The following is a 24,066-nucleotide window of genomic DNA, read 5'->3' on the forward strand; positions in this document are numbered from 1 at the left end:
ATGTTATAACGCGTCGATACCAGTGTAACATGTTATAACGCGTCCTTACCAGTGTAACATGTTATAACGTGTCCTTACCAGTGAAACATGTTATAACGTGTCGGTACCAGTGTAACATGTTATAACGTGTCCTTACCAGTGTAACATGTTATAACGTGTCCTTACCAGTGTAACAGGTTATAACGTGTCCTTACCAGTGTAACATGTTATAACGTGTCCTTACCAGTGTAACATGTTATAACGTGTCCTTACCAGTGTAACATGTTATAACGTGTCCTTACCAGTGTAACATGTTATAACGTGTCCTTACCAGTGTAACATGTTATAACATGTCGGTACCAGTGTAACATGTTATAACGTGTCCTTACCAGTGTAACATGTTATAACGTGTCGGTACCAGTGTAACATGTTATAACGTGTCCTTACCAGTGTAACATGTTATAACGTGTCGGTACCAGTGTAACATGTTATAACGTGTCCTTACCAGTGTAACATGTTATAACGTGTCCTTATTAGTGTAACATGTTATAACATGTCGGTACCAGTATAACATGTTATAACGTGTCCTTACCAGTGTAACAAAAACAGATGTATCTGATCATATTTCTTCATTCAACTCGGCCTTTGAAGGAAGCAGCTTAATTACTATACTGTATGTCCTGATCAGTCTGGCCAAACATTTAGGTCTTACGTCACTTATGTTGTGTTTATGAAATGAACATGTCACTGATATTAATGGCTTGTGAATATTCATGCGAGTTATTCAAATGTCGATCATAAGCAGTATGTGTACAAAGGCATTCAAAGTAGGAGACACACATTAGTTGGAATTTACACACAGAAAGTTGAATATTGTGTTGTGAATTGTTCTAATTTCTATAACTAAGGATAGAATGATTAGTGTAGTAATTGAAGTTAGGGACAATGGTCTATTTTATTTGGGTCACGAAAATTAGTGATGCATAATTCATGACAAGAACGCATCACTTCTGAGGCACAGGAAAGAAAAGATTGTTACTTCGAAAGTGTAGCATGAATGAAAGGGGCACCAGAAAGGAGGACTATAGTTATCATAGTCAGGTAAATGTATAATAGATGAATACAGCATATACGTTTCAATCTGTTTCACTCTGCCACACCAAAACGATATTCTGGAGATCCAATATTCTGGAGGTTAGATAGTCCGAAGGCCCGGTACTCGGAATATATGATTTGTACTAATGCTTGCATTTTTGTATTCTAAAAACACCCGACATTAGGAATTCGATAGATAGTCATATTGTACAGGGTACTTATATTGTAGTGTAATAAAAAGGAGTAATAGAAAATACCTTGCCGACACAACAATCCAGGTTCGACATCTCCAGAAAAGATATTGTGTCTCCTGTAGCTTCTACCCTTTAAGTGGCCATTGGCACCAATGTAATAAGAAAGAGTGAAGAGCGATGTCCTGCCATCTCTGGGGTTCGAACTATCGATCCTTCGACTTCCAGCTGGATACTCTATTTGATCCCTACGACAGTAGAAAGGGGAAAATCCTACTAGCCGGGGCTGATAAGGCGACATGTACTCTCAACTTCTACTCTAGAAAGAGATGATGGTGTGTAGACAAAGATCGTAGAATTCTTCAAGCATTATACAAAGAATGCTGGCATTCCATCTCACTCCAACTTATCATCAGTTCTTCGGTGGTATTATCAATAATTTCGACACTTTAATCAGACTTAAAACCTAAATTAATGACATTAACGTTCTATACTTTTCCTTGGAAACATCACCATTCATATAACGTCCCAGATTTATTACGTCACAACGGCCACAGCCAATCACAGCTCTCTCAGGTAAAAGCAAGGATTATTTATTTATGTGTTATCAGCTGATAACAGAGTGGTTACGTTTTCCACTGCACCTAAATGTTGCTCTCTGGGAGACTTATGTTGTCCATCGTTCTACATTTAAACGTTGCCTTTTGGTATGCCCACTCTTTACCTAAATTACCTAAATGTTGTCTTCAGATAGACCTCTTGTTGCTCACTAAAAACCTAAATGTTGTCCTCTTGTAGACCTCATGTTGCTCGCTGTATACCTAAGAGTTGTCCTAAGGTAGACCTCATGTTGCTCGCTGTATACATAAGTGTTGTCCTAAGGTAGATCTCATGTTGCTCGCTGTGTATCTAAGTGTTGTCCTAAGGTAGACCTTATGTTGCTCGCTGTGTACCTAAGTGTTGTCCTAAGGTAGACCTCATGTTGCTCGCTGTGTATCTAAGTGTTGTCCTAAGGTAGACCTCATGTTGCTCGCTGTGTACCTAAGTGTTGTCCTAAGGTAGACCTCATGTTGCTCGCTGTATACCTAAGTGTTGTCCTTAGGTAGACCTCATGTTGCTCGCTGTATACCTAAGTGTTGTCCTTAGGTAGACCTTATGTTGCTCGCTGTGTACCTAAGTGTTGTCCTAAGGTAGACTTTATGTTGCTCACTGTATACCTACGTGTTGCCATAGGTAGACTTTATGTTGTCCCTGTAAACTGTACTTAAAAGATTAAGCCTTCTAGTCGAATCACAGGAGGAAAATCCATATTGATGTACATGTAGAGAGGCATACATTTTAATACAGATGTGTGTCGAGCCGAAAACAATTGTTTTGCCCATTAGAATTATTCAATTGATAGGCTTAGATAGGATGTAACTGGTACATATGAATTACTGTTCTTCATTCATTCATATCTTTATTCCTCCATAAAAGAAGAGTTACAGATATTGTATGAAGAATTACATAATCATGGAAATAACATAGTTAATTTTCAATGAAACGGAAAGAAAAATATAGATATAAAATATAAGACAAATACATACTTAGAGACAAATATAAGATAAGGAAAACGAGGAAACTAGGGGAAGGACTCAAATTGCTACAAGGTAGAGGAATTTGAGGTTTCTCATAACAAAATGTAAGAAGGCATGCCTTTTCGGCAAAAATGCAACAGTCTTTTGAAAATGTAGCCAAGAGCAAATCATTCTCCTGGAATAAATCAGAAATAACGACGGGAGGGCTACCTAAGATAGTAGCAATTTGAATCTCTCTACACGAGTTCACAAGTGTTGCATAAACATTAACCGGATAGTCATTAATTATTTTAGTTAAAAAGAGGTCACGAAGATTTAAAAGCGTGACACTGGAACAGTCTAAAATACAATGACCAACTGCATCCTCAACTAAGAGCTGACACTGAGCACATGATAATTCGCAATTAGGCGGAATGCTCCGTAGCTTTGCAACTGTTTTACATGTTTTGTTTAACTGTGGGAAACATTTTGAGAGGTATCAAAGTGGAGATGGGCTTATCTCTGGCTGTAAATGTTTAAAACTACTAAAATCCTCACAGCTATTAAGGCGTTCACTCCACTCAGAAGAATATATACTATTCAAGTAGCCTTTTGTTAGGTATTTCCAGCGGTGCTTTGACGGGAAAACGCCTGATTGCAAAAAATGGTACAGAACGTCCTGCAAATCATACTTGTGAAAAAAATTCCATATATCTAGAATAATGTCATTTCCTTTACCCGGTAAACCAAAAAATATTTGGAAAAGTCTCTGTAAGAACAATTTCTTAACGGCTAAACGTGTGTCAGTTCTACATAAGGCAGCAAAAAATTGAAGTTTTGATGACTAAATATACAATCGCAAAGATGGAAGTCCTAACATACTAAGGGCAATGTCGGACCTGGTGCGCCGTGAAAAACCTTGCATAAGCTTAGCACAAAAATGGTGAACTGTTTCGAGACGAGTCCATTCAGATTCAGAAAGTGAAGACCACATATCACATCCAAAGATACTGCTCGGCATTACAACTGAATTATATAACTTTGCAGCTGTTAAAGGGTTGATGCCCGTACCAAATAAATTACAGTGGAGTAAGGCAAAACACTGCCCACGCAATTTGTGGACAATCTCGTCGACATCTGGACAACCAGGTTTGTACTTGTTCATAAAAATTCCAACATGTTTACAATTAGTAGATTCAGACACGGAATCTGGGCCAAGATTCCAATTTCTAGTAATTTTTGAAAAGACATTCTTGCTTTCGTTAAAAACAATCACTGTGGATTTTGACGCATTGTAACTAAATCGCCATTTGCAACTGTAGTCGTAGCAGATTGTCCAAACCGCGTTTACAAAGAGACAGCAGCGTAATGTCGTCTGCTTGAGTTGGACATGTAACATTTACACCATCAATTGATAAAGAATTTTTGAAGCACATAATTCAAGATTAAGCCTTCTAGTCGAATCACAGGAGGAAAATCCGTATTGATGTGCATGTAGAGGGGCATACATTTTAATACAGATGTGTGTCGAGCCGGAAACAATTATTTTGTCCATTAGAATTATTCAATTGATATGCTTAGATAGGATGTAACTGGTACATATGAATTACTGTTCTTGTTTGGTAGCCAACGGGAATGCGACAAGTCCTGCGATACTGCATGGCATACTCAATCACCAAGTAAAATTATCGAAGTTTTGTTGTATACTGGGAGCAGACTGTCTGTAGAACCAATATCATCTCTATATACATGTATGTGGTGACTAATTAAAAACGTAGCATTTACAGGATGTATTATAAGCACACATGTTTTTGATGACAGACATCCTCTAATAAGACTTAAAAACCATTCCCAATCGATATGTGCCGAGTCTTCTCTACTTGGTAATGATGTAATACATGATGGTAAATTGTATTGAAAATGTTCTGTTGATGATTGTCTGGCCTATTTTCTGACATGCAAATAACGAATGGTGGCCTAGCTTTCAAGTTGTAAGGAACTGGAATAATTAGCAGTTGTGGGTGTTTTAAGGTTTGTATTTACGCATTCCCATAATTCCACAATAGGGTTCGACGCATCCTTGTTAACCAGGAACAGGTAGGTGTTCCAAGTTCACATGGGGGGAAACTTGTGTAACACACAAATAAGATGTAAAACTGATGATATAGAGTTACAGTTGGTATTTCTTTGATCTCAACTTTTATTTCACTTTTAACTTTTGTTTTATATGTTTTATCCGTACACGTCTGTGGTCTGGCTTGTTAGATAAGAGACAGGATGATAGATTGGATATAGAGAGTTCGGTATGGATTACCTGTCCCTCATAATAAATGAATTGAATTTGACCCACAATCTTGCATTCTCGGCCCAATCAGCTGTCAAGATTGTGGTAACACGAAGGTCAGTAAATCTGGTATATCAGAATGGGGATGTCCGTGGACTCGGGATTTCTGGCAGGTTGAGAATTCAGTGCGTGAATGTTGCTTTTTGTAATTCACGTGATATGCTCCAACCTACTGTATCAGCAACAAAATGGACCCCTAAATACTTCCACAGTACCGATATAAGCCACAACATATCTTTGGGAGCATGGAATTCCTTCTTTGCAACGAGAAAGGTGTTTTCATCTGTATATTGAAACATCCAGCTTATTTTTCTAAGTCCAGTTTTTAAGTTTCAGGATATTTAATGAAATGGTAAGGAACAAATAGAACTGTAATATAAGATATTTCTATACAGCTGTACAGGTAAAACCATAGGAAGCCTTCAACTGAAACACATCAGGGATTTTCTTTTTCAAATTCCAGGTACCTGTGTGGACCCAAGTATACTTCTAGTTTACCTGTAGTATGTTTCTTGTGAACTACCTGTTTAAGATTTTCCTTGTGCACTACAAGTAAACTAGGTTGTGAAGATTACTTTGTTTCGTGAAGTATTTCTCTTGAACATTAATTGAACTTGTACACTCTGACCGACTCTACAAAAGTGTAGAGAGAAATGGTACACTTACTGTATGATATGAAAACTGAATACTGCTAAACTGGTACTTTGCTTGGAGTGGTGTTCATATTGTTACATCAAGCAGTGTGTGTCACCTGTGTAATGCTGAATCATTGAACTGAAACAACAACACATCAGTACAAATGTGTAACAATGTCATCCCTTCTCTCATCTGTGTGTTCAGATATTCTAAGTCATGTTTTTTTTTATTGTTACAGTCGACGTGAAAGCAGCCTGTGATATCAATGGTCTTAACCAGTGTGTAAGTTCTGCAGTACCTACTGACAACACAAGGGAAAATGATCCATGCGTGTAAGTATTTTATGCAGTTTTGAAATTAACACTTTGTTAGCGTCTGCTAGGATGGTTTTCTTTATAACCAGAATCATGTCTCGTACATCAGCTGTGACTATTTCTTTACGTAGTCATAAATCTAAAGTGATTGAATTTCTTTGATTGTAGTGAGAATTGTATCCATCAAATTCTTTTGACTGAAGGATATTCTTCAATGTTACATTACTATGTACATACACTGTGATATACTCACCAGTAAGAAAAAAGTGTATTAAATGCTCTGTGTATTTGTATTTTTAGACAATACAATGCCATCAAGAAATGCGTCGCCATGTTCAATGCAACCTGTGCCACTGAGATCAAATCCTATACTGACAACATTGCCCAGTTTGAGAGCATGTGTGGTGGTGGCGGTATGGGTGGTGGAGGTAGGTAGCAACTTATTCATACCGTAATTCTGTTGCCCATAGCAATTTGCTTTCTTAAGAAATCTGATAAGTATGTGTTCAGGTAGATGTAACAGAATTAAAACATGCACTTAATACTCAGTGTTTTACTTATGAAATAATTGCCTCTCAAGGTCTTTCGATGTAGAACCTGTCTCTCAGCGTTTCCTGATGTTATACCTGTCTCTCAATGTCTTTTGATGTAACACCTCTCTCAGTGTGTCCTGATGTTATACCTATCTCTCAGTGTCTCCAGATGTAGCACCTGTCTCTCAGTGTCTCCAGATGTAGCACTTGTATCTCAATGTCTCCATATGTAGAACCTGTCTCTCAGTGTTTCCTGATGTAACATCTCTCTCGATGTCTTTTAATGTAACACCTCTCTCAGTGTTTCCAGATGTAATATCTGTCTTTCAGTGTCTCCAGATGTAGCACCTGTCTCTCAGTGTTTCCTGATATATCAGCTGGCTCTCATTGTCCCAATGAGTTTTGATGTAGTAACTGTCTTTCAGTGTCTCCAGATGGAGCACCTGTCTCTCAGTGTCTCCAGATGTAGCACCTATCTCTCAATGTTTCCTGATATATCAGCTGGCTCTCACTGTCCCAATGATTTTTGATGTAGTACCTGTCTTTCAGTGTCTCCGGATGTAGCACTTGTCTTTTAGTGTTTCCTGATGTAACAGCTGTCTCGCAGTGTCTCCAGATGTAGCACCTGTCTTTCAATGTTTCCTGATGTAACAGCTGTCTCTCAGTGTCTCCATATGTAGCACCTGTCTTTCAGTGTTTCCTGATGTAACACCTGTCTCTGTGTCTCGCCATGTTTTTTGATGTAACACCTGTCTTACACTCCATCATGGTCTATGCTTACTTTTTCTATACATATGGTTTCCTGTTGGTACAGGTGATGGATGTGATATGCAGGCACTTAGTGGATGTATGACATCCATGAGCAGTATTCAAGGTGCCATGTCGAGTGGTTCAGCACCAACAGGAGAAGATCTGGAGAATGTTTGCAAGTAAGTAACTGATAAAGGCCAAATTATTGTGAATAACATGAAATTACTTCCATGTAAAATATTTTTCTAGAAATAATATATGTAGGCACTCAAACTTAAGAAAGGATTGAATAGATAAAAGCAATTTATATTGTATATTTTTGTAGTGGTTATGCAGCTTTCAAAGCCTGTGTTGCTGCATTGCCTCCAGCCTGCAGTGAAACCCTTAAGAATAACCAGATGGGGGGTGAACAGTTTAGCCAGCTTGTGGATCAGTACTGTGGAAGTAGTGATGGTAAGTAACACAGCAGTGTAACTCATTATCTACCAAAGTCATTAATGTGGGGTTAGAGTAATTTACACAAGTCTGAATTGATATGATCTGATTTTGATGTGATTTTAATAAATATTACCTTAATTCAAATATATGTATTCTGATTCAACAAAGTCAATCTGAGTTCCATTTATCTAATTTAAAAAGAAATTAAATTGCAGGCTGTGATATGATTGGAGTACAGAAATGCATGATGCCAATTATGTCTCTGGACTTAAAATTTGATGGGGAATCAGCCATGTCTTCCATCGTGAAGGTCTCCAGTCAGTGTGGGTAAGTGTGACACTATTAGTATGGGTAAATCAGGGGCCTGGAAAAATATCTTAAACCACTAGGCACAGGACTGGTGGGATGAAAAATTTACTTGTCCGGATTGGAAATTTACTCGTCCAAATTCAGCTATGAAATGGCGACTTAATCAGCGAGGATGTGACATGTGACTTCTTTTCTATTTTTATTTGAAGTTTTAGTGAAAAAACTAGGGGCCTAGTTGTAGTGTTTGTTTACAACTGACTAGGTGCTGTTAAGAACGAGAGCACCTGACATCAGTATGACATCGGGAAAATGACTAAGGTATTCCGAATACCATATTTGACGTCCGGTGTAATCGAAAGTTAGAGAGCAGACTGGAATATTTTGTTTTCGAGTACCCTAAACATGTTTCTTTGCTCGAATTTTTCTTCACATTTTTATTGAAATTTAAGTTGTAACATTAATATCATTGGAAAAAAGTACTCGTCCGACGGACGACTGACAAAGATAAATCTGGTTGTCTGAGACAATTTTGACTCTTCCATGATGACCAGATGAGTGCTTTTCCGAACCTCTGGTAAATGTGACACTATATTTGTGGGTAAGTGTGACACTATTAGTGTGGGTAAGTGTGACACTATTAGTTTTGACAATTGTGACACTATAATTATGGGTAAGTGTGACACTATAATTGTGGATAAATGTGACACTATATTTGTGGGTAAGTGTGACACTATTAGTGTGGGTAAATGTGACACTATAATTATGGGTAAGTGTGACACTATATTTGTGGGTAAGTGTGACACTATTAGTGTGGGTAAATGTGACACTATAATTATGGGTAAGTGTGACACTATTAGTGTGGGTAAGTGTGACACTATATTTGTGGGTAAGTGTGACACTATTAGTGTGGGTAAATGTGACACTATATTTGTGGGTAAGTGTGACACTATTAGTGTGGGTAAATGTGACACTATAATTATGGGTAAGTGTGACACTATTAGTGTGGGTAAATGTGACACTATATTTGTGGGTAAGTGTGACACTATTAGTGTGGGTAAATGTGACACTATAATTATGGGTAAGTGTGACACTATTAGTGTGGGTAAGTGTGACACTATATTTGTGGGTAAGTGTGACACTATTAGTGTGGGTAAATGTGACACTATATTTGTGGGTAAGTGTGACACTATTAGTGTGGGTAAATGTGACACTATAATTATGGGTAAGTGTGACACTATTAGTGTGGGTAAGTGTGACACTATATTTGTGGGTAAGTGTGACACTATTAGTGTGGGTAAATGTGACACTATAATTATGGGTAAGTGTGACACTATTAGTGTGGGTAAGTGTGACACTATATTTGTGGGTAAGTGTGACACTATTAGTGAATGTAAATGTGACACTATATTTGTGACACTAGTGGAGTAAGTGTGGTGCTGTTGGAGTGGGTAGGTGTGGTGCTGTTGGTGAGGGTAGGTGTGGTGCTGTTGTGATGGGTAAGTGTAGTTCTGTTGGTGTGGGTAAGTGGGACACTATTAGTTTTGATAAATGTGACACTATAATTGTCGGTAAGTGTGACAACAGTGGGGTAAGTGTGGTGTTATTGGTGTGGGTAGGTGGGTCACTATTAGTTTTGGTAAGTGTGACACTTTTGGTGTGGGTAAGTGTGACACTATTAGTTTTGGTAAGTGTGACACTTTTGGTGTGGGTAAGTGTGACACTATTAGTTTTGGTAAGTGTGACACTTTTGGTGTGGGTAAGTGTGACATTTTTGGTGTGGGTAAGTGTGACACTTTTGGTGTGGGTAAGAGTGACACTATTAGTGTGGGTAAATGTGACACTATAATTATGGGTAAGTGTGACACTATTAGTGTGGGTAAGTGTGACACTATATTTGTGGGTAAATGTGACACTATTAGTGTGGGTAAATGTGACACTATAATTATGGGTAAGTGTGACACTATTAGTTTTGGTAAGTGTGACACTATATTTGTGGGTAAGTGTGACACTATTAGTGTGGGTAAATGTGACACTATAATTATGGGTAAGTGTGACACTATTAGTGTGGGTAAGTGTGACACTATATTTGTGGGTAAGTGTGACACTATTAGTGTGGGTAAGTGTGACACTATATTTGTGGGTAAGTGTGACACTATTAGTGTGGGTAAATGTGACACTATAATTATGGGTAAGTGTGACACTATTAGTGTGGGTAAGTGTGACACTATATTTGTGGGTAAGTGTGACACTATTAGTGAAGGTAAATGTGACACTATATTTGTGACACTAGTGGAGTAAGTGTGGTGCTGTTGGAGTGGGTAGGTGTGGTGCTGTTGGTGAGGGTAGGTGTGGTGCTGTTGTGATGGGTAAGTGTAGTTCTGTTGGTGTGGGTAAGTGGGACACTATTAGTTTTGATAAATGTGACACTATAATTGTCGGTAAGTGTGACAACAGTGGGGTAAGTGTGGTGTTATTGGTGTGGGTAGGTGGGTCACTATTAGTTTTGGTAAGTGTGACACTTTTGGTGTGGGTAAGTGTGACACTATTAGTTTTTGTAAGTGTGACACTTTTGGTGTGGGTAAGTGTGACACTATTAGTTTTGGTAAGTGTGACACTTTTGGTGTGGGTAAGTGTGACATTTTTGGTGTGGGTAAGTGTGACACTTTTGGTGTGGGTAAGTGTGACACTTTTGGTGTGGGTAAGAGTGACACTATATTTGTGGGTAAGTGTGACACTATTAGTGTGGGTAAGTGTGACACTTTTGGTGTGGGTAAGTGTGACACTATTAGTTTTGGTAAGTGTGACACTTTTGGTGTGGGTAAGTGTGACACTATTAGTTTTGGTAAGTGTGACACTTTTGGTGTGGGTAAGTGTGACATTTTTGGTGTGGGTAAGTGTGACACTTTTGGTGTGGGTAAGTGTGACACTTTTGGTGTGGGTAAGAGTGACACTATTAGTTGTGGTAAGTGTTACACTTTTGGTGTGGGTAAGTGTGACACTTTTGGTGTGGGTAAGTGTGACACTTTTGGTGTGGGTAAGTGTGACACTATTAGTTGTGGTAAGTGTAACACTTTTGGTGTGGGTAAGTGTGACACTTTTGGTGTGGGTAAGTGTGACACTTTTGGTGTGGGTAAGTGTGACACGTTTGGTGTGGGTAAGTGTGACACGTTTGGTGTGGGTAAGTGTGACACGTTTGGTGTGGGTAAGTGTGACACTTTTGGTGTGGGTAAGTGTGACACTTTTGGTGTGGGTAAGTGTGACACTTTTGGTGTGGGTAAGTGTGACATTTTAAATGTGTGTAATCTTGATTGATTGATATTGAAGAAATTTGTTATTCTCTTTATCTAATATTTGATAAATATGTTTATTTTCCCATCATTAGAAGCTTTGAGGGAGTATTGGACTGCCTTGAACCCAAATTGGAAGGATGCAAGGACAATACACTACTCCAAAACACCACTGTTTTCCTAGAAAAGATGAAGATGATGGTGAACTTTGTGTGTAAGGAGAAGAAACAATGTAAGTGCATAGACTTAAATAGATTGTAATATGATATGGTGACACCAATGGATTTTATCATCCAAGACAGTGTCATATAGACCTTTTGGGATATCCTTTTGTCCGGCATATATTTATATTTTTCTATTGGCAATGGATCAAACTTGATGAAAAGGGTTACTAAGGATGGCAGTTTGATATTAGGCTCAAATTGACCCTTGCTTATCTCCAGAGACTGATGGGCATGGCCAAAACAGGTCAAAGTGACTGATATTTAAAAAAAAATCCTCAATATCCAAATATGGTAGAATGAAATAAACTTTATGGATGGTGTTAAAGTAAAACTTCTCTGTCCCTGTACAAATAACATTTCTAGTTTTCTCTTCTCTATACTACACATTCAATCCAATCAGTTCTGTTCGTTAGTTCACTCAAGTGACCGTTTATGCCCCTTGTTCTTGAAAAAAAGAGTTTGTCATTAGAAGACTACTCAAATGTTTGCATTTCAAAAAATATTTTGCAGCTATCATGGAAGTGGCAGAGTGTGCATCTAAGCCAGCTGCACTGCAGAAATTGAGCGAATGTGAATCTATCCACCCTATGTCCAGTGATCCTTCTAAGGTCTCAAAGGAACAACTGTGCACGTAAGATGGACATTTTTCAATTGACATTCTCAAATACAGCTTAATGTAATTCTAATCAGTGGAGTGGATGTACACGTAGTCTCTTCTAGTATTGGTACCATAAATATGACTTTATTCCAGGTTTCCAGACCTACCCAGTTACTTAGGATACAATATTATATGGCAGACTTTACCTGTTAACTAGGTTACAGTGACCTACATAGGATACAATGTCTGAATTTACCGGTTGATATGTTACAGTGAGGTGAACACCATGTCAGCTTGTATGGAGAAGGCTACTAGTGGTGTGTGTACAGGGAAAGAAACCGAAACAATGATTGATCTGCTGAAGGATGCCATGAAGATGTTCCTCAAGGGGGAAGACCCATGTGGTAAGTAGCCAGTAGTCCAATCTAAGTCAATTTCAATTCAATTTTATTCTCTTTCATAAAATAAATTGTACAAAGAAACATATTCACAATAATATTTACAAACAGAGTAGTGTTCCAAGTCAATATAGGATATTTTGTTAATAATGCTGTTAATATGACACAAGTGACGTCTATTGTCTAGTAAAGTACAATAGATAGGCTAGTACATTAGGGAGGACAAATGGTGGTATTAATTATTCTTATAAAAGTACACAGTTTCTTTAATGTTTTAACATCAGTAATATTCTTTAATTTATTAAACTTGATAGTGTTAGGCCTGAATCAGAAGTATTTATCAATATATAAAGAAAAAAGGACATTGGAGTAGGTAATGAAATTCATCACCACTATCCCCTAGATTGCAATATGGACATTTGCTTTCTTCATACTCAATACCATGTCATCTCCCGGTTTCAGCAATATACTTATGGTTAGCAGTACGAAATTTACAAAGAGTAATTCTATCTTTTTCACTTAAATCATTCAAATAATATTTGAAATTACATTTTGTTTTGAAAATTCTGTAACTTATAGCTTTTGAGGAATTGTATACATCACTATTCCATTTTTGTAAATATCGGTCAACAAGTCTTTGTTTCACAGTGTTCTTTAACCACTTAAGATTAAATGTTAACGCATATTGAAAGTTCCATATATAGGCAAAACCACATTCATTCAAAATACGCTCAACAAAATTTAGACATTCAACAGGCTTGTTTTCAATAGTGTAATTATAGTATAAAAGTTTGTACACAATAAAACCCAATTTTGTTTCTTTACATTTGAATAACCGTGACCAGTATGATATTATTCTAGTTTTTACTGATAATTCTAGGGGAGATGTACCTAATTCCCTGTATACCATGTAATTAGGAGTACTATTTTTCACTCCAAGCAATAGTTCACAAAATTTTATATGAACATGTTCAATTATATTAAGGTTTGTAAATCCCCATACTTCACAACCATACAACAATATTGGTTTCACAATTTTTCCATATAAATCATATACACCACTCACAGATAGATTATATAATCTTCCTTAATTTCATAACATCATACATTGGGATTGTAGCTTTTTTTTAATTGTATTTTTTTCCTTCATCGACAGTACCCGAACGACTAAATATCGTACCCAAATAGCTAAAGCTGTTAACCATCTCTAACTCTTCATAATTAAAATAAAACGTGTTTCTTTTACTCCTCCGTCCATTACTGAAAACCATGTATTTAGTTTGACTAATATTTACTTCTAATTTCCAATTTAAAAACATTCAATTGTAACTGCAAATCATCTGGACAACTAGAGAAAAGTAAAGTATCATTGGTATATAGTAAAATAAACAGTTTTATATAAATCCGTAACTCAATTTCCAGTTTGTCACTAAGGCAAGTTAACCCTTGTATATTATTTTGAGCCATGAGTTCTTCTAAATCCTTCAGATAAAGACTAAATAAAAATGGAGATAGATTTTCACCTTATCTCAAACATACATATTTACAATTGGCTGCAAAATGTAAGTATTCATTTTGTTACTCAAAATATGGGTCACCTGTAAAATATTTGGAGTTTTCAGGAGGAATATATACTATACCAAACAGTAAATCTTCGCTACGATTTCATGCGTTTCCATTGATCTTAAACCAGCTTACAGATTTACTGTCACTATTAATTATATGTACACTATTTTCTAACACACATTTGTATGATAGAGTTATTCCACCAGATTTAACTCTCGAAATATGAAAACGGTTTTTCATATTAGTAACAAAACCAGGTAAGTCGATAACATCTAAATCATCTGTCTTTGTCTCACACAAACATAAGATATCAAAACTATTTACAAACTCCAAAAATTCAGGGTATTGCATTTTTTTAGCCCACCATCTAATAGATGGTGGGTTATTCAAATTCCGTGGTCCGTCATCCGTCCGTCCGTAAACAATTCTTGTTACTGCTATTTCTGGAAAAGTACTGGATGGATCTTTCTCAAATTTCATATGCAGATTCCCCTTGGTCCCTAGTTGTGCATTGTACCTTTATTGAACTGATTTGCATTCAAGATGGCCGACAGGTGGCCATCTTGGATTTTGGAAGTAAAAGTTTGTTACCGCTATTTCTGGAAAAGTACTGGATGAATCTTTCTCAAATTTCATATGCAGTTTCCCCTTGGTCCCTAGTTGTGCATTGTACCCTTTTTGAACTGATTCGAATTCAAGATGGCCGACAGGCAGCCATCTTGGATTTTGGATGTAAAAGATTGTTACTGCTATTTCTTGGAAAGTACTGGATGGATCTTTCACAAATTCCATATGCAGTTTCCTCTTGGTCCCTAGTTGTGCATTGTACCTTTGTTGGACTGATTCGAATTCAAGATGGCCGACAGGTGGCCATCTTGGATTTTGGATGTAAAAGTTTGTTACCACTATTTCTTGGAAAGTACTGGATGGATCTTTCTCAAATTTCATATGCAGGTTCCCCTTGGTCCCTAGTTGTGCATTATACCTTTTTTGGACTGATTCGAATTCAAGATGGCCGACAGGCAGCCATCTTGGATTTTGGAAGTAAAAGTTTGTTACTGCTATTTCTTGGAAAGTACTGGATGGATCTTTCTCAAATTTCATATGCAGGTTCCCTTTGGTTCCAAGTTTTGCATTATACCTTTTTGGACTGATCCGAAATCAAGATGGCTGACAGGCAGCCATCTTGGATTTTGAGAGTAAAATCTTGTTACTGCTATATCTGAGAAATACTGGATGGATCCTTCTGATATTTCATAGATATTGGTTTCCCTTGGTCCCTAGTTGTGCATTGTACCTTTTTTGGACTGATTTGAAATCAAGGTGGCCCACAGGCAGCCATCTTGGATGTCGACAGTAATACAGCACAAGCATATTGTCCATTATCCACCTGTAACTGACTGCTATCTAATAATACTTTGGGATCTTTTTCAAATGATATTTGCTAACAGGTGCTTAATAAAAATATCTTGTGCCATCATTGAGTACATTCAATGAAGACCAGTTCATGAACATTTACAACACCTGTAACAAACAAAAAAAAATAAACAAATCTTCAAGAACTGAAAACAGATCCTCAAATGGTGGGCACCAAGATCCCTCTGGGATCTCTTGTTCATTATTTAGAGTTACACGAGTCCAGTACAGGTAAGTTTGGACTGCTCGTGCTATGCACGTGACTTTGCCCTCCGGCGCGTTCCTATTTACAATTGGAATGCTGTCGTCGACGCTTTTTAACTTACTTACTTGGAGTAGACCTGTCCGTATTGCTATCCGAGGAGTTTATGTAAAATTGTCCTTCAATGTACAGTTTGTCTCTAACTAGTAGGGTCTTCTTTGTATCCTTTCTCTCCTTTTTTGTATAGGGTATAGGATTTTTCTCTTCTATTTGTTTAGGTACTTCTCGTTTACTCCGAATTTCATATTTTTAGTGTATTAGCATTCTTCTTGACATTTTGGAGATCACAGTAATGAACAAATTTCACAATAATGGCTCTTGGTTTACCGTTTCTTCTTTCCCACTTGCCTCCAATTCTATAAACATTTGCCATGGGTATATTATGTGCGTTCTCGATTTGTAATTTCTCATTAATAAAATCTTTTACAGTATTTTCACAGTTTTCTGGGTCATCCCAAACTTTCTCATCGATTCCAGTAAAAATCAAGTTATATTTCATGCTTCTACACTGAGCGTCAAGTGCATTTGCCTGTAATTCACTGATCCTTTCTTTCATGTCATCCTTTTTATCCCAAATGTCGTCGTCTGGTATTTCTAAATCTTTCAAATTTTTTTTTATTTTCGTTACATTACATCCAATGGTGTCATTAGCTGCTTTGACCCTGTCCATTATTGATGTAGATATCTTACTGTGTCATATCTAGAGTGGTAGAAACAGGTATCCTACTGTGTCAGGACAGGGGTGGGGTAGATTGTTGTATCTCACTGTGTCAGGACTAGGATGTATCTTACTGTGTAACTTTTTAAGAGGTAAATAACTAACTTTGTAATAACTAGGGTGGTGAATATCTTACGGTATCTGGAATAAATTGATAAATATCTTAATGTGTCAGGACCAGGATGATATAATCTTAATGTGTAAGGACTGGGGTCCTTAATATTTTGCTGTGTCAGGACTATATTGGTAAATGCCGTGTCAGTATAAGATTGATAAATATCTTATTGTGTTAGAACAAGATTGGTTAATATCTAACATTGTCAGTATTGTAGGGTGCTAAATATCTCTCTGTTTCAGTGTTGTGTCTGAAAAGTGTGATGATTTTGTTGTATCTGAAATTAAATTTCAACAATTTAGAATTTATTTTGATTTGTTTTTCTAGAAGTCAGTGGAGCCGGTATGTTGGTAAGCAGTGTGTGGACAAGCCTGGTACTAGCTATTGCAGCCATCTTCTTGTAGGAACCTCAGGGACTAAATGTTTGCAGTCTGGTTGACCTATTGACTCACTCATCATCTGATATATCGTGTGGACGTTTTCGTGGTCTAAATTGGCAGCAATTATTACAAACCATGACTCTGTACCAGCTGTTAATTGTACAGAAACATTCATTATCAAGGATACCAAAGGTCAATAATTTAAAGGTCAACAGATATTTGTGTTTTTCATTTCAAAATATTCTATAAAATCAAAAAGACTTAACGGGAATTGGATATTTGTAACTGGGTGTAACAATATTATCAAACACGGATTAGTACTTTATTTTCAGACACATGTCTTGATGTCTACAGGGTATATACATTGACAACTACGTCACATATGGTAGTATTGTACGTGTGTTGATTACCAGGATGATCAGTTACACATTTCTAGTATCAAAAAAGCTTTTAATACGCTTATAGTTTAAAACAAAACACAAATAGCTTCCTATCTTTAGAAAAAATGTAAAAAGATAATACATTTCATGGAGTTTTGTATCTATGAATAGTACCTGATATATGAATACTATGTATTCTGTGTGTAACTTAAGGTTTGCCTGTCTTACCATGGAGCTGCTGTTCAAATCTGTGCAACATGTTGTCCTCACTCAATGAAAGTGTGGAGTTCATTGTTCTAACTTTCGGATTGTATGCGAGGTATCCAATTTCTACCCAGGTGCAAAATTCCTTCTCTACTTGCAGTTTTAACAAACCTACTTACAAAATTCCTTCTCTACTTGCAGTTTTAACAAACCTACTTACAAAATTCCTTCTCTACTTGCAGTTTTAACAAACCTACTTACAAAATTCCTTCTCTACTTGCAGTTTTAACAAACCTACTTACAAAATTCTGGACACTTCTCCTTTTATAGAATTTAAAGTTGATTAATCTTCTATCTACCAGTATTGGTTAGTTTACGGAGTGCGGGAATTAGCGTCTACAATTTTAAAAATACTTCTTTATATACCTTACATTTAGAATCCTCCCATTACCTAAATGTTATGATGTAATTTGGTAAAATTTCTTCATAATTTTAAGTAGAAACCCATTTGTGTTTCAGTTATAATTAAGCTTTAATTATTATTGTGCAAGTCAATACCAAATCAATTACCTCTATATATCCACAAAGCTTGTAAGGCAGTTATTCTTCTTTTTACTTCAAAACTGATATGCATCTTGGATATTTCTTAATGTGGAAGTTGAAAATGTGCAGGAAGACAATTGTCTGCTGATCTAACTTTTGTGTCTTTGTTCTAGTCCTTGATTACTTTATATTGAAAGTGCCTGATTAACCTGAACCAAACCATAATACTTGGAAATGGTGGGCGATGAGAAGATTGGGTAGGGGTGTAGTGAAATTGTTTATTTCTTTACATCTGCCAACAGTGTGCTGTAAACGTGTGAATGTGGATAAGTGGTCACATTTCTCTGCCTCTCTTCTGTGTGTTTATTTTTCTTTTTTTAAAATTTTGTGTGGACATAAACATGCCATATGCCATGATATCTCTAACCTTACTAGTTTACTAGTTTTGTTGTTTTTCTTCTCAAATTGTATTAGCTTCCAAATATTTACACCATTCCAAGTAGAAGCGGATTGTGAGTTTTTCCATTTCATTTCTTAAAATGTTTTGTGTAGTTGTTTTGGCTTCAGTTTTTGACATTTTAAATATTAATGGATGATGTTGTGACATCTTCCTACAAATTCTTCCGTCTCTACATTTAATATGCCTTCCATTGCAAATAATGAGATTATAAGTGCAATTTTGATTTACATGTCAATTTAAGTGCTAATCGTGTTTACAATTTGTATGTACAGTTATGAGTGCGGTTAAGGTGTAGGGCTCGTTTAATTATACCTGTTGATGTATTTGTAAGTCGGGTAAAGTAAGAAAAATTCTCATCTATAACTCAGCATTGAGGTCATATGTCAAAATGTTTCTTTTTCGCCAAAAAATCCCCTTTAAATCTAGATGTATGATTTCGACTGATCGAATAAATATAATAAAAATCTGCATGTTTAGATTGTAAAATGTGTGTTGTTTTGTATCCAGGCCATATCTAGATTAATACTGTATACAATTTGTAACTACATGTACTTAAATAGGATATATCCTTTTATATTGCCTAGATATATGCTTCATGTCTTTATATAACATGTGTGTTGTATGTGTTTCTGTAATATGTGTACAAGTGTGTACACTTAAGTTAACCAGGACAAAATTTACTGGATAAAATGAAGAAAGGTCTTGGTATACAACATGTCTTCCATAGTTTTTTTTAATTATATATGTATCAAAAATTATTTCAAAATTAATTTCAAAATAATTAAAACAAACATAACTACAAATAAATCAAAATAACTTGAGCAAATTCTTACATATTTTAAGAGATTTCCTGGTCATTGATACATTTAAAATAAATCTATGAAGACAAGAGATACATTTGTAAGTGTTCAATTTGATATTCTCATGTAAAATATTGTATTTCATTAGCTATGGTATATAGGGATGGACCTATTTTAACAGATTTAGTCTGTGGTTTCTTTGTGTGTATGAATGTATATGTATGTCAGTGTACTTCTGAAAAAATAAAAGTCATGTAAAGTTCGAACACAAGATTGTTATTTTTTTTATTTCCTAAGTGGTGATGAAGTCATAATGAAGGAGATTTTTTCTTTTTCTTTTTTTATTATAAAGTACTTGTAAAAATATCAGTGATTTTAACTTCACCATAATTGGTAATTTGATACAAAGTTAGAAGAATTTCATTCTTATATATGGGCATGTTAGCTATTGGTTCAGGGCTCCATCCATTGGGCAATGTCTGTAAAATTTCCTTCAATGCCATTTACAAATGGAGATCAAGCTTGCACAGATCAATTTAAGTCTTTTTAGCTGAACTGGTCTTTGTCTGTCCCTTTTCATCAAGCTCTTTCAGCTGAATTTGTCCAAATTTGGTCTGAATCATGTTTAGGTGGAAAAGAATCCATTTTGGATAAACAAGCAGTCTCACCCACCTGAGGCAAGGGGTGGGGGGCAGGACTCAATAAGTGAAATGTGAAAAGGTGAACAGTTTAGATCCCCATTCCATAACCATGTATACCATTCATTGGCATAACATACTGGGTCTGGCCCTACCCCAATGGAAATGTTTCCTTGTTATATCTTGGAAACAGATGAAATACCCTAACATTTAACCATATATAGCAATGACAGTCATCAAGAGACAAACACAATCATGATGTTAGAATTGACCCTGGGGTCTGGCCCCAGGGATTTAGTTTCCTTGTTATATCATTAAAGCTGTAGAGATTCCCAAACCCATACCCATAATCGCAACGTTGGAGATCAAGCGATAAACACAATCATGATGTAAGAATTGTCCCTGTGGTCTGGCCCGACTCCTAGGGACAATGTAAGAACTGGCCCTTGGGTGTGACCTTTGCTCCCTGGACTTACTTTTGGGTGACATCATTGAAACAGTTGAAATTCCCATCCCATAATCACACACACATATATAAATGCTTTGCATCAAGAGATAAACACATTTTTTAATGTCAGCACTGACCTTTGTGTGCGGCACACCTCCAGGGACATTATTTCTGGGTCAAAGTTTTGATCTAGTTGTGATGATGACCATATAAACTCTTACTAGACAGTAACGACATAAGAATTTACCCAATGGTCTTGGCCAATCAAAGAGGTTAACTGACTGAGCTTTAATGTGGAATTATTTGAAATACCAAACTTGTAGGCATGTATAACATCGTTAGGCCATATGAACTTCTTGTTTCTAAACATAAAGGACTGCAAATTTGACCAAATTTGGTCAGAATGATCCTCGGGAAAGACAGGATAAATTTTGTATAAATGGTAAGTCGCAACATTCAGGGATGGAAGGGGCATTACCCAATAGGTACAACACAGCAAAATCTTTAAAATCCAACTCCTCCTTTAAGAATGATTGGATTCTTCAATGGAATGCTAAGAATCTGTCTCAATTTTGCCTAAGTATCCTCTGGTTGACTGGGATTAGCCATGCGTCTTCCCCCTGGGGTAGATGGGGCAGAGCCCAATGGGGGAAATTGGGAAAAGTTCTTAAAATATTCTTCTTTTGTGGGAATGCATTGATTTTATCCTGATTTAGTCTGAAATATACCTGGTCGAAAGGAAACCGATTTTGTAGAAACCAGATGTCGGACAACCGAAACACTGATGTTGGTGACATTCATTTGACCACATCGCCGACTGAATAGCCGATTTAGCCGGTTAAGCGATACAGATCCCATGTGCCTTTTGTTTTAAAACAAATTGAAATTCAAGATAGCTGCCATTACCGCGGTTAACTAATCACTGAAATACTGCTGAAGTGTGATGTTACTGAAAGTTCGTGGAGATGATCAATAGCAGGTTTTGATCAATTGTTGATGAGCTTGTGTTCAGCATAAATACAATATGTCAACCATAGCTGTTATTCTTTTATAAGCCGTGAGTCATGACAATATATATACGCATTGCAATTGACATGTTCATAATACGGAGGAGAGCGAGTACGCTTTAATTCATCATTAAAACACACAACACTGTTTTCATGTTTGACAGTGTGGCTTGTTATTATCATTAACATGTATTTGTATTCTTTTCTATACAACATATCCTGAATATTTCTTTGGCATGTAAAGCTCGCGGTACTCCGGTTCTATATGCATGCAGCTCTCCGAGTGTGCGTTACATATGAACTTGCATAGTATAAGATACATCACGTGCTTGTATATGGCCAGGAAAACTTCCGACGGGGACGGAGATACCAAACGTAATTAAGCAATATGGCAAAGTTTGAAGCTGGAAAAACTGGAATGTGGTAAAAGCCCAGGCTTGTCGATAAGGAAGAAGACTAACTTGCAATCGATTTCGGCACTAAAATCTGCTGAACAAACACAGTCGGACACGTGGAAGATAAAACTAATTGTATATAGAAGCTAACGATTTGTTCGGACAATAATTTGGCATGTCAAAAAGCAATGAAATACAATCAAAATACAACCAAGTGCTTATATTAGTCTGCTGATGAAATATCGTACATTCTATTACACGTAGATCACACCAATAACGACGTAGTTAGAAGATTATATTTATAGCAGTACTGTCTCTAGGTACGGTATTCAATGAGAAATGCCTCTAGCAAAGATTGGAAAAAGCACAAGGGATTGGCACGAGTTCTCAACCCATGGTTCATATACTACTATGTTTCATAGTCACTACAATACATACATTGTACATATCTGCCAACTTTTCAAAATTCTCCTAGGAGAGAAAAGTGCGTAACATTTATATGTAAATGGACCGTGCCAAGTCCTTTTGAAGAGGAGGGAATACTCCATTTTTTTTCCTTCTCAAATGTCAGACGTACAAGTAATTGGAAGGGGGTTATTTTTTTAAAATCTAAATGAATTTTTCCAAAAGGAGTGAACTTCGCCCAAAGTGATGTTCTCTATATTAAGAAATAGGATTGTAAGAAATGAGGCGTTAGCACGGCGGCTGGAAGGCATGTGTAAGTATTGTACAAACAGGTAAGTGTTCGTTTGAGACGAGTATCGGAAATATTCTTAGGGAAACAATATTTTCCCTTTTTAGTTTGTTTGTACTTTTTTAAAAAATAAAGAGTAAAATACCTGGAATACTTTTAAACAGGTACATACATTTTCCATCAGCATAATGTTACAGTTTCCCCACGTCACACTGAAGTTATCATTAACATAAGTTAAAACCTCATTTACATGCATTCATACTACATTGTATACATATCATCATATAGTAAATACAACACATACACTATCATAGCAACACTCTACAATCATAAATAACCGACGACACTAAATCACTGCTTAAAGTGTCACCCAAATTGTATCATCTGGTACTGTAACAGTTCATTAGATCCACACGAACTCCAAATATGTGACCTTTAAAGTGAGAGGTCATTCATATTATCAAATTTGATAGACAACGACCAGGGCGTTTTACTAATGAAATATCACGTCACTAAAACCAATAGAACTTGAAAGTTTTTAAATTTGTTTTTGAAAAAGTCAGTCGAATTTTGGCATTGTTGGGTGAAGTGGAAACAATTTTGTATAAATGATGGGTATCGGGGCCACTGGGGCCCCAATAGTGGAAATATAGCAAATTCTTTAAAATCCTATTGTATTGGATTTTGCTCAGATTTGGTCTAAAACATTGTTGGGTGTTAGTCTGAAGACATGCAGGGTGAAGGGGAATACATTTTGAATAAATGGTAGGCCTGGCCCCCTGGGGCCTTAGGGTCGGGGCTCAATTATTTAAATATAGCAAATTATTTAAAATCTTACTTCTCCTGTAGGAATGATTAAATTTTCCCCAAATTTTGGTCTGAAGCATTGTTAGGTGATCAAGGGGAATCAATTTTGTATAAATAGGTCTCTGCCCACTGGGACCCGAGGGATGAGGCCCAATGGGGGAAATGGAGCTAATTCCTTAAAATCCCACTTCTCCATTAGGAGTGATTAAATATGGCCTAAATTTTGTCAAAAGTATTCTTGGGTGAAGAGGAACAAAGTTTGTATAAAGATAGGTTCTCAGTTCACAGGAGCCTAATGGGTAGGGCGCAATTTTGCAAGTTCTTTAAAATCTTACATATTCTTGAAGTAGTTCTGTATAAACGGTGCATCCCAACCCCAAAGGCGGGAGGAGATATGGAAAATTAAGTTCATGAAAGTCCTTCTTCCCTACAAAGATATTGCCCATGTTTGGTCTGAAACAATTTTTATGAATATTTATTCTGACCTCTGCTTGACCGCAAGAGCTGGACCCAATATGAAAATAATATCAGAAATTGTTTGTCATATTTGAAATTCTTTATTAAATGACTGAATAGCTAGA

General features: G+C 36.5%; 1 protein-coding gene across 1 annotated transcript in view; it reads left to right on the forward strand.

The window, feature by feature from the left end:
* LOC132556497 (uncharacterized) overlaps positions 1–19,767 on the forward strand; it is a 39,794-nt gene extending 20,027 nt beyond the window's left edge. The window contains exons 2-10 of the mRNA XM_060220905.1: positions 6,040–6,133; positions 6,416–6,543; positions 7,463–7,577; positions 7,724–7,851; positions 8,052–8,163; positions 11,528–11,664; positions 12,167–12,287; positions 12,528–12,658; positions 17,057–19,767. Coding sequence (XP_060076888.1) covers positions 6,040–6,133; positions 6,416–6,543; positions 7,463–7,577; positions 7,724–7,851; positions 8,052–8,163; positions 11,528–11,664; positions 12,167–12,287; positions 12,528–12,658; positions 17,057–17,133 — 1,043 coding nt within the window. The 3' untranslated portion in view covers positions 17,134–19,767. The remainder of the gene's footprint in view (positions 1–6,039; positions 6,134–6,415; positions 6,544–7,462; positions 7,578–7,723; positions 7,852–8,051; positions 8,164–11,527; positions 11,665–12,166; positions 12,288–12,527; positions 12,659–17,056) is intronic.
* Positions 19,768–24,066: the final 4,299 nt, after the last annotated feature.

This window comes from Ylistrum balloti, unplaced genomic scaffold, assembly GCF_031769215.1.
Source record: "Ylistrum balloti isolate Yb309-2 unplaced genomic scaffold, AGI_CSIRO_Ybal_v1 Utg370574, whole genome shotgun sequence".
Lineage (NCBI taxonomy): Eukaryota > Metazoa > Mollusca > Bivalvia > Pectinida > Pectinidae > Ylistrum > Ylistrum balloti.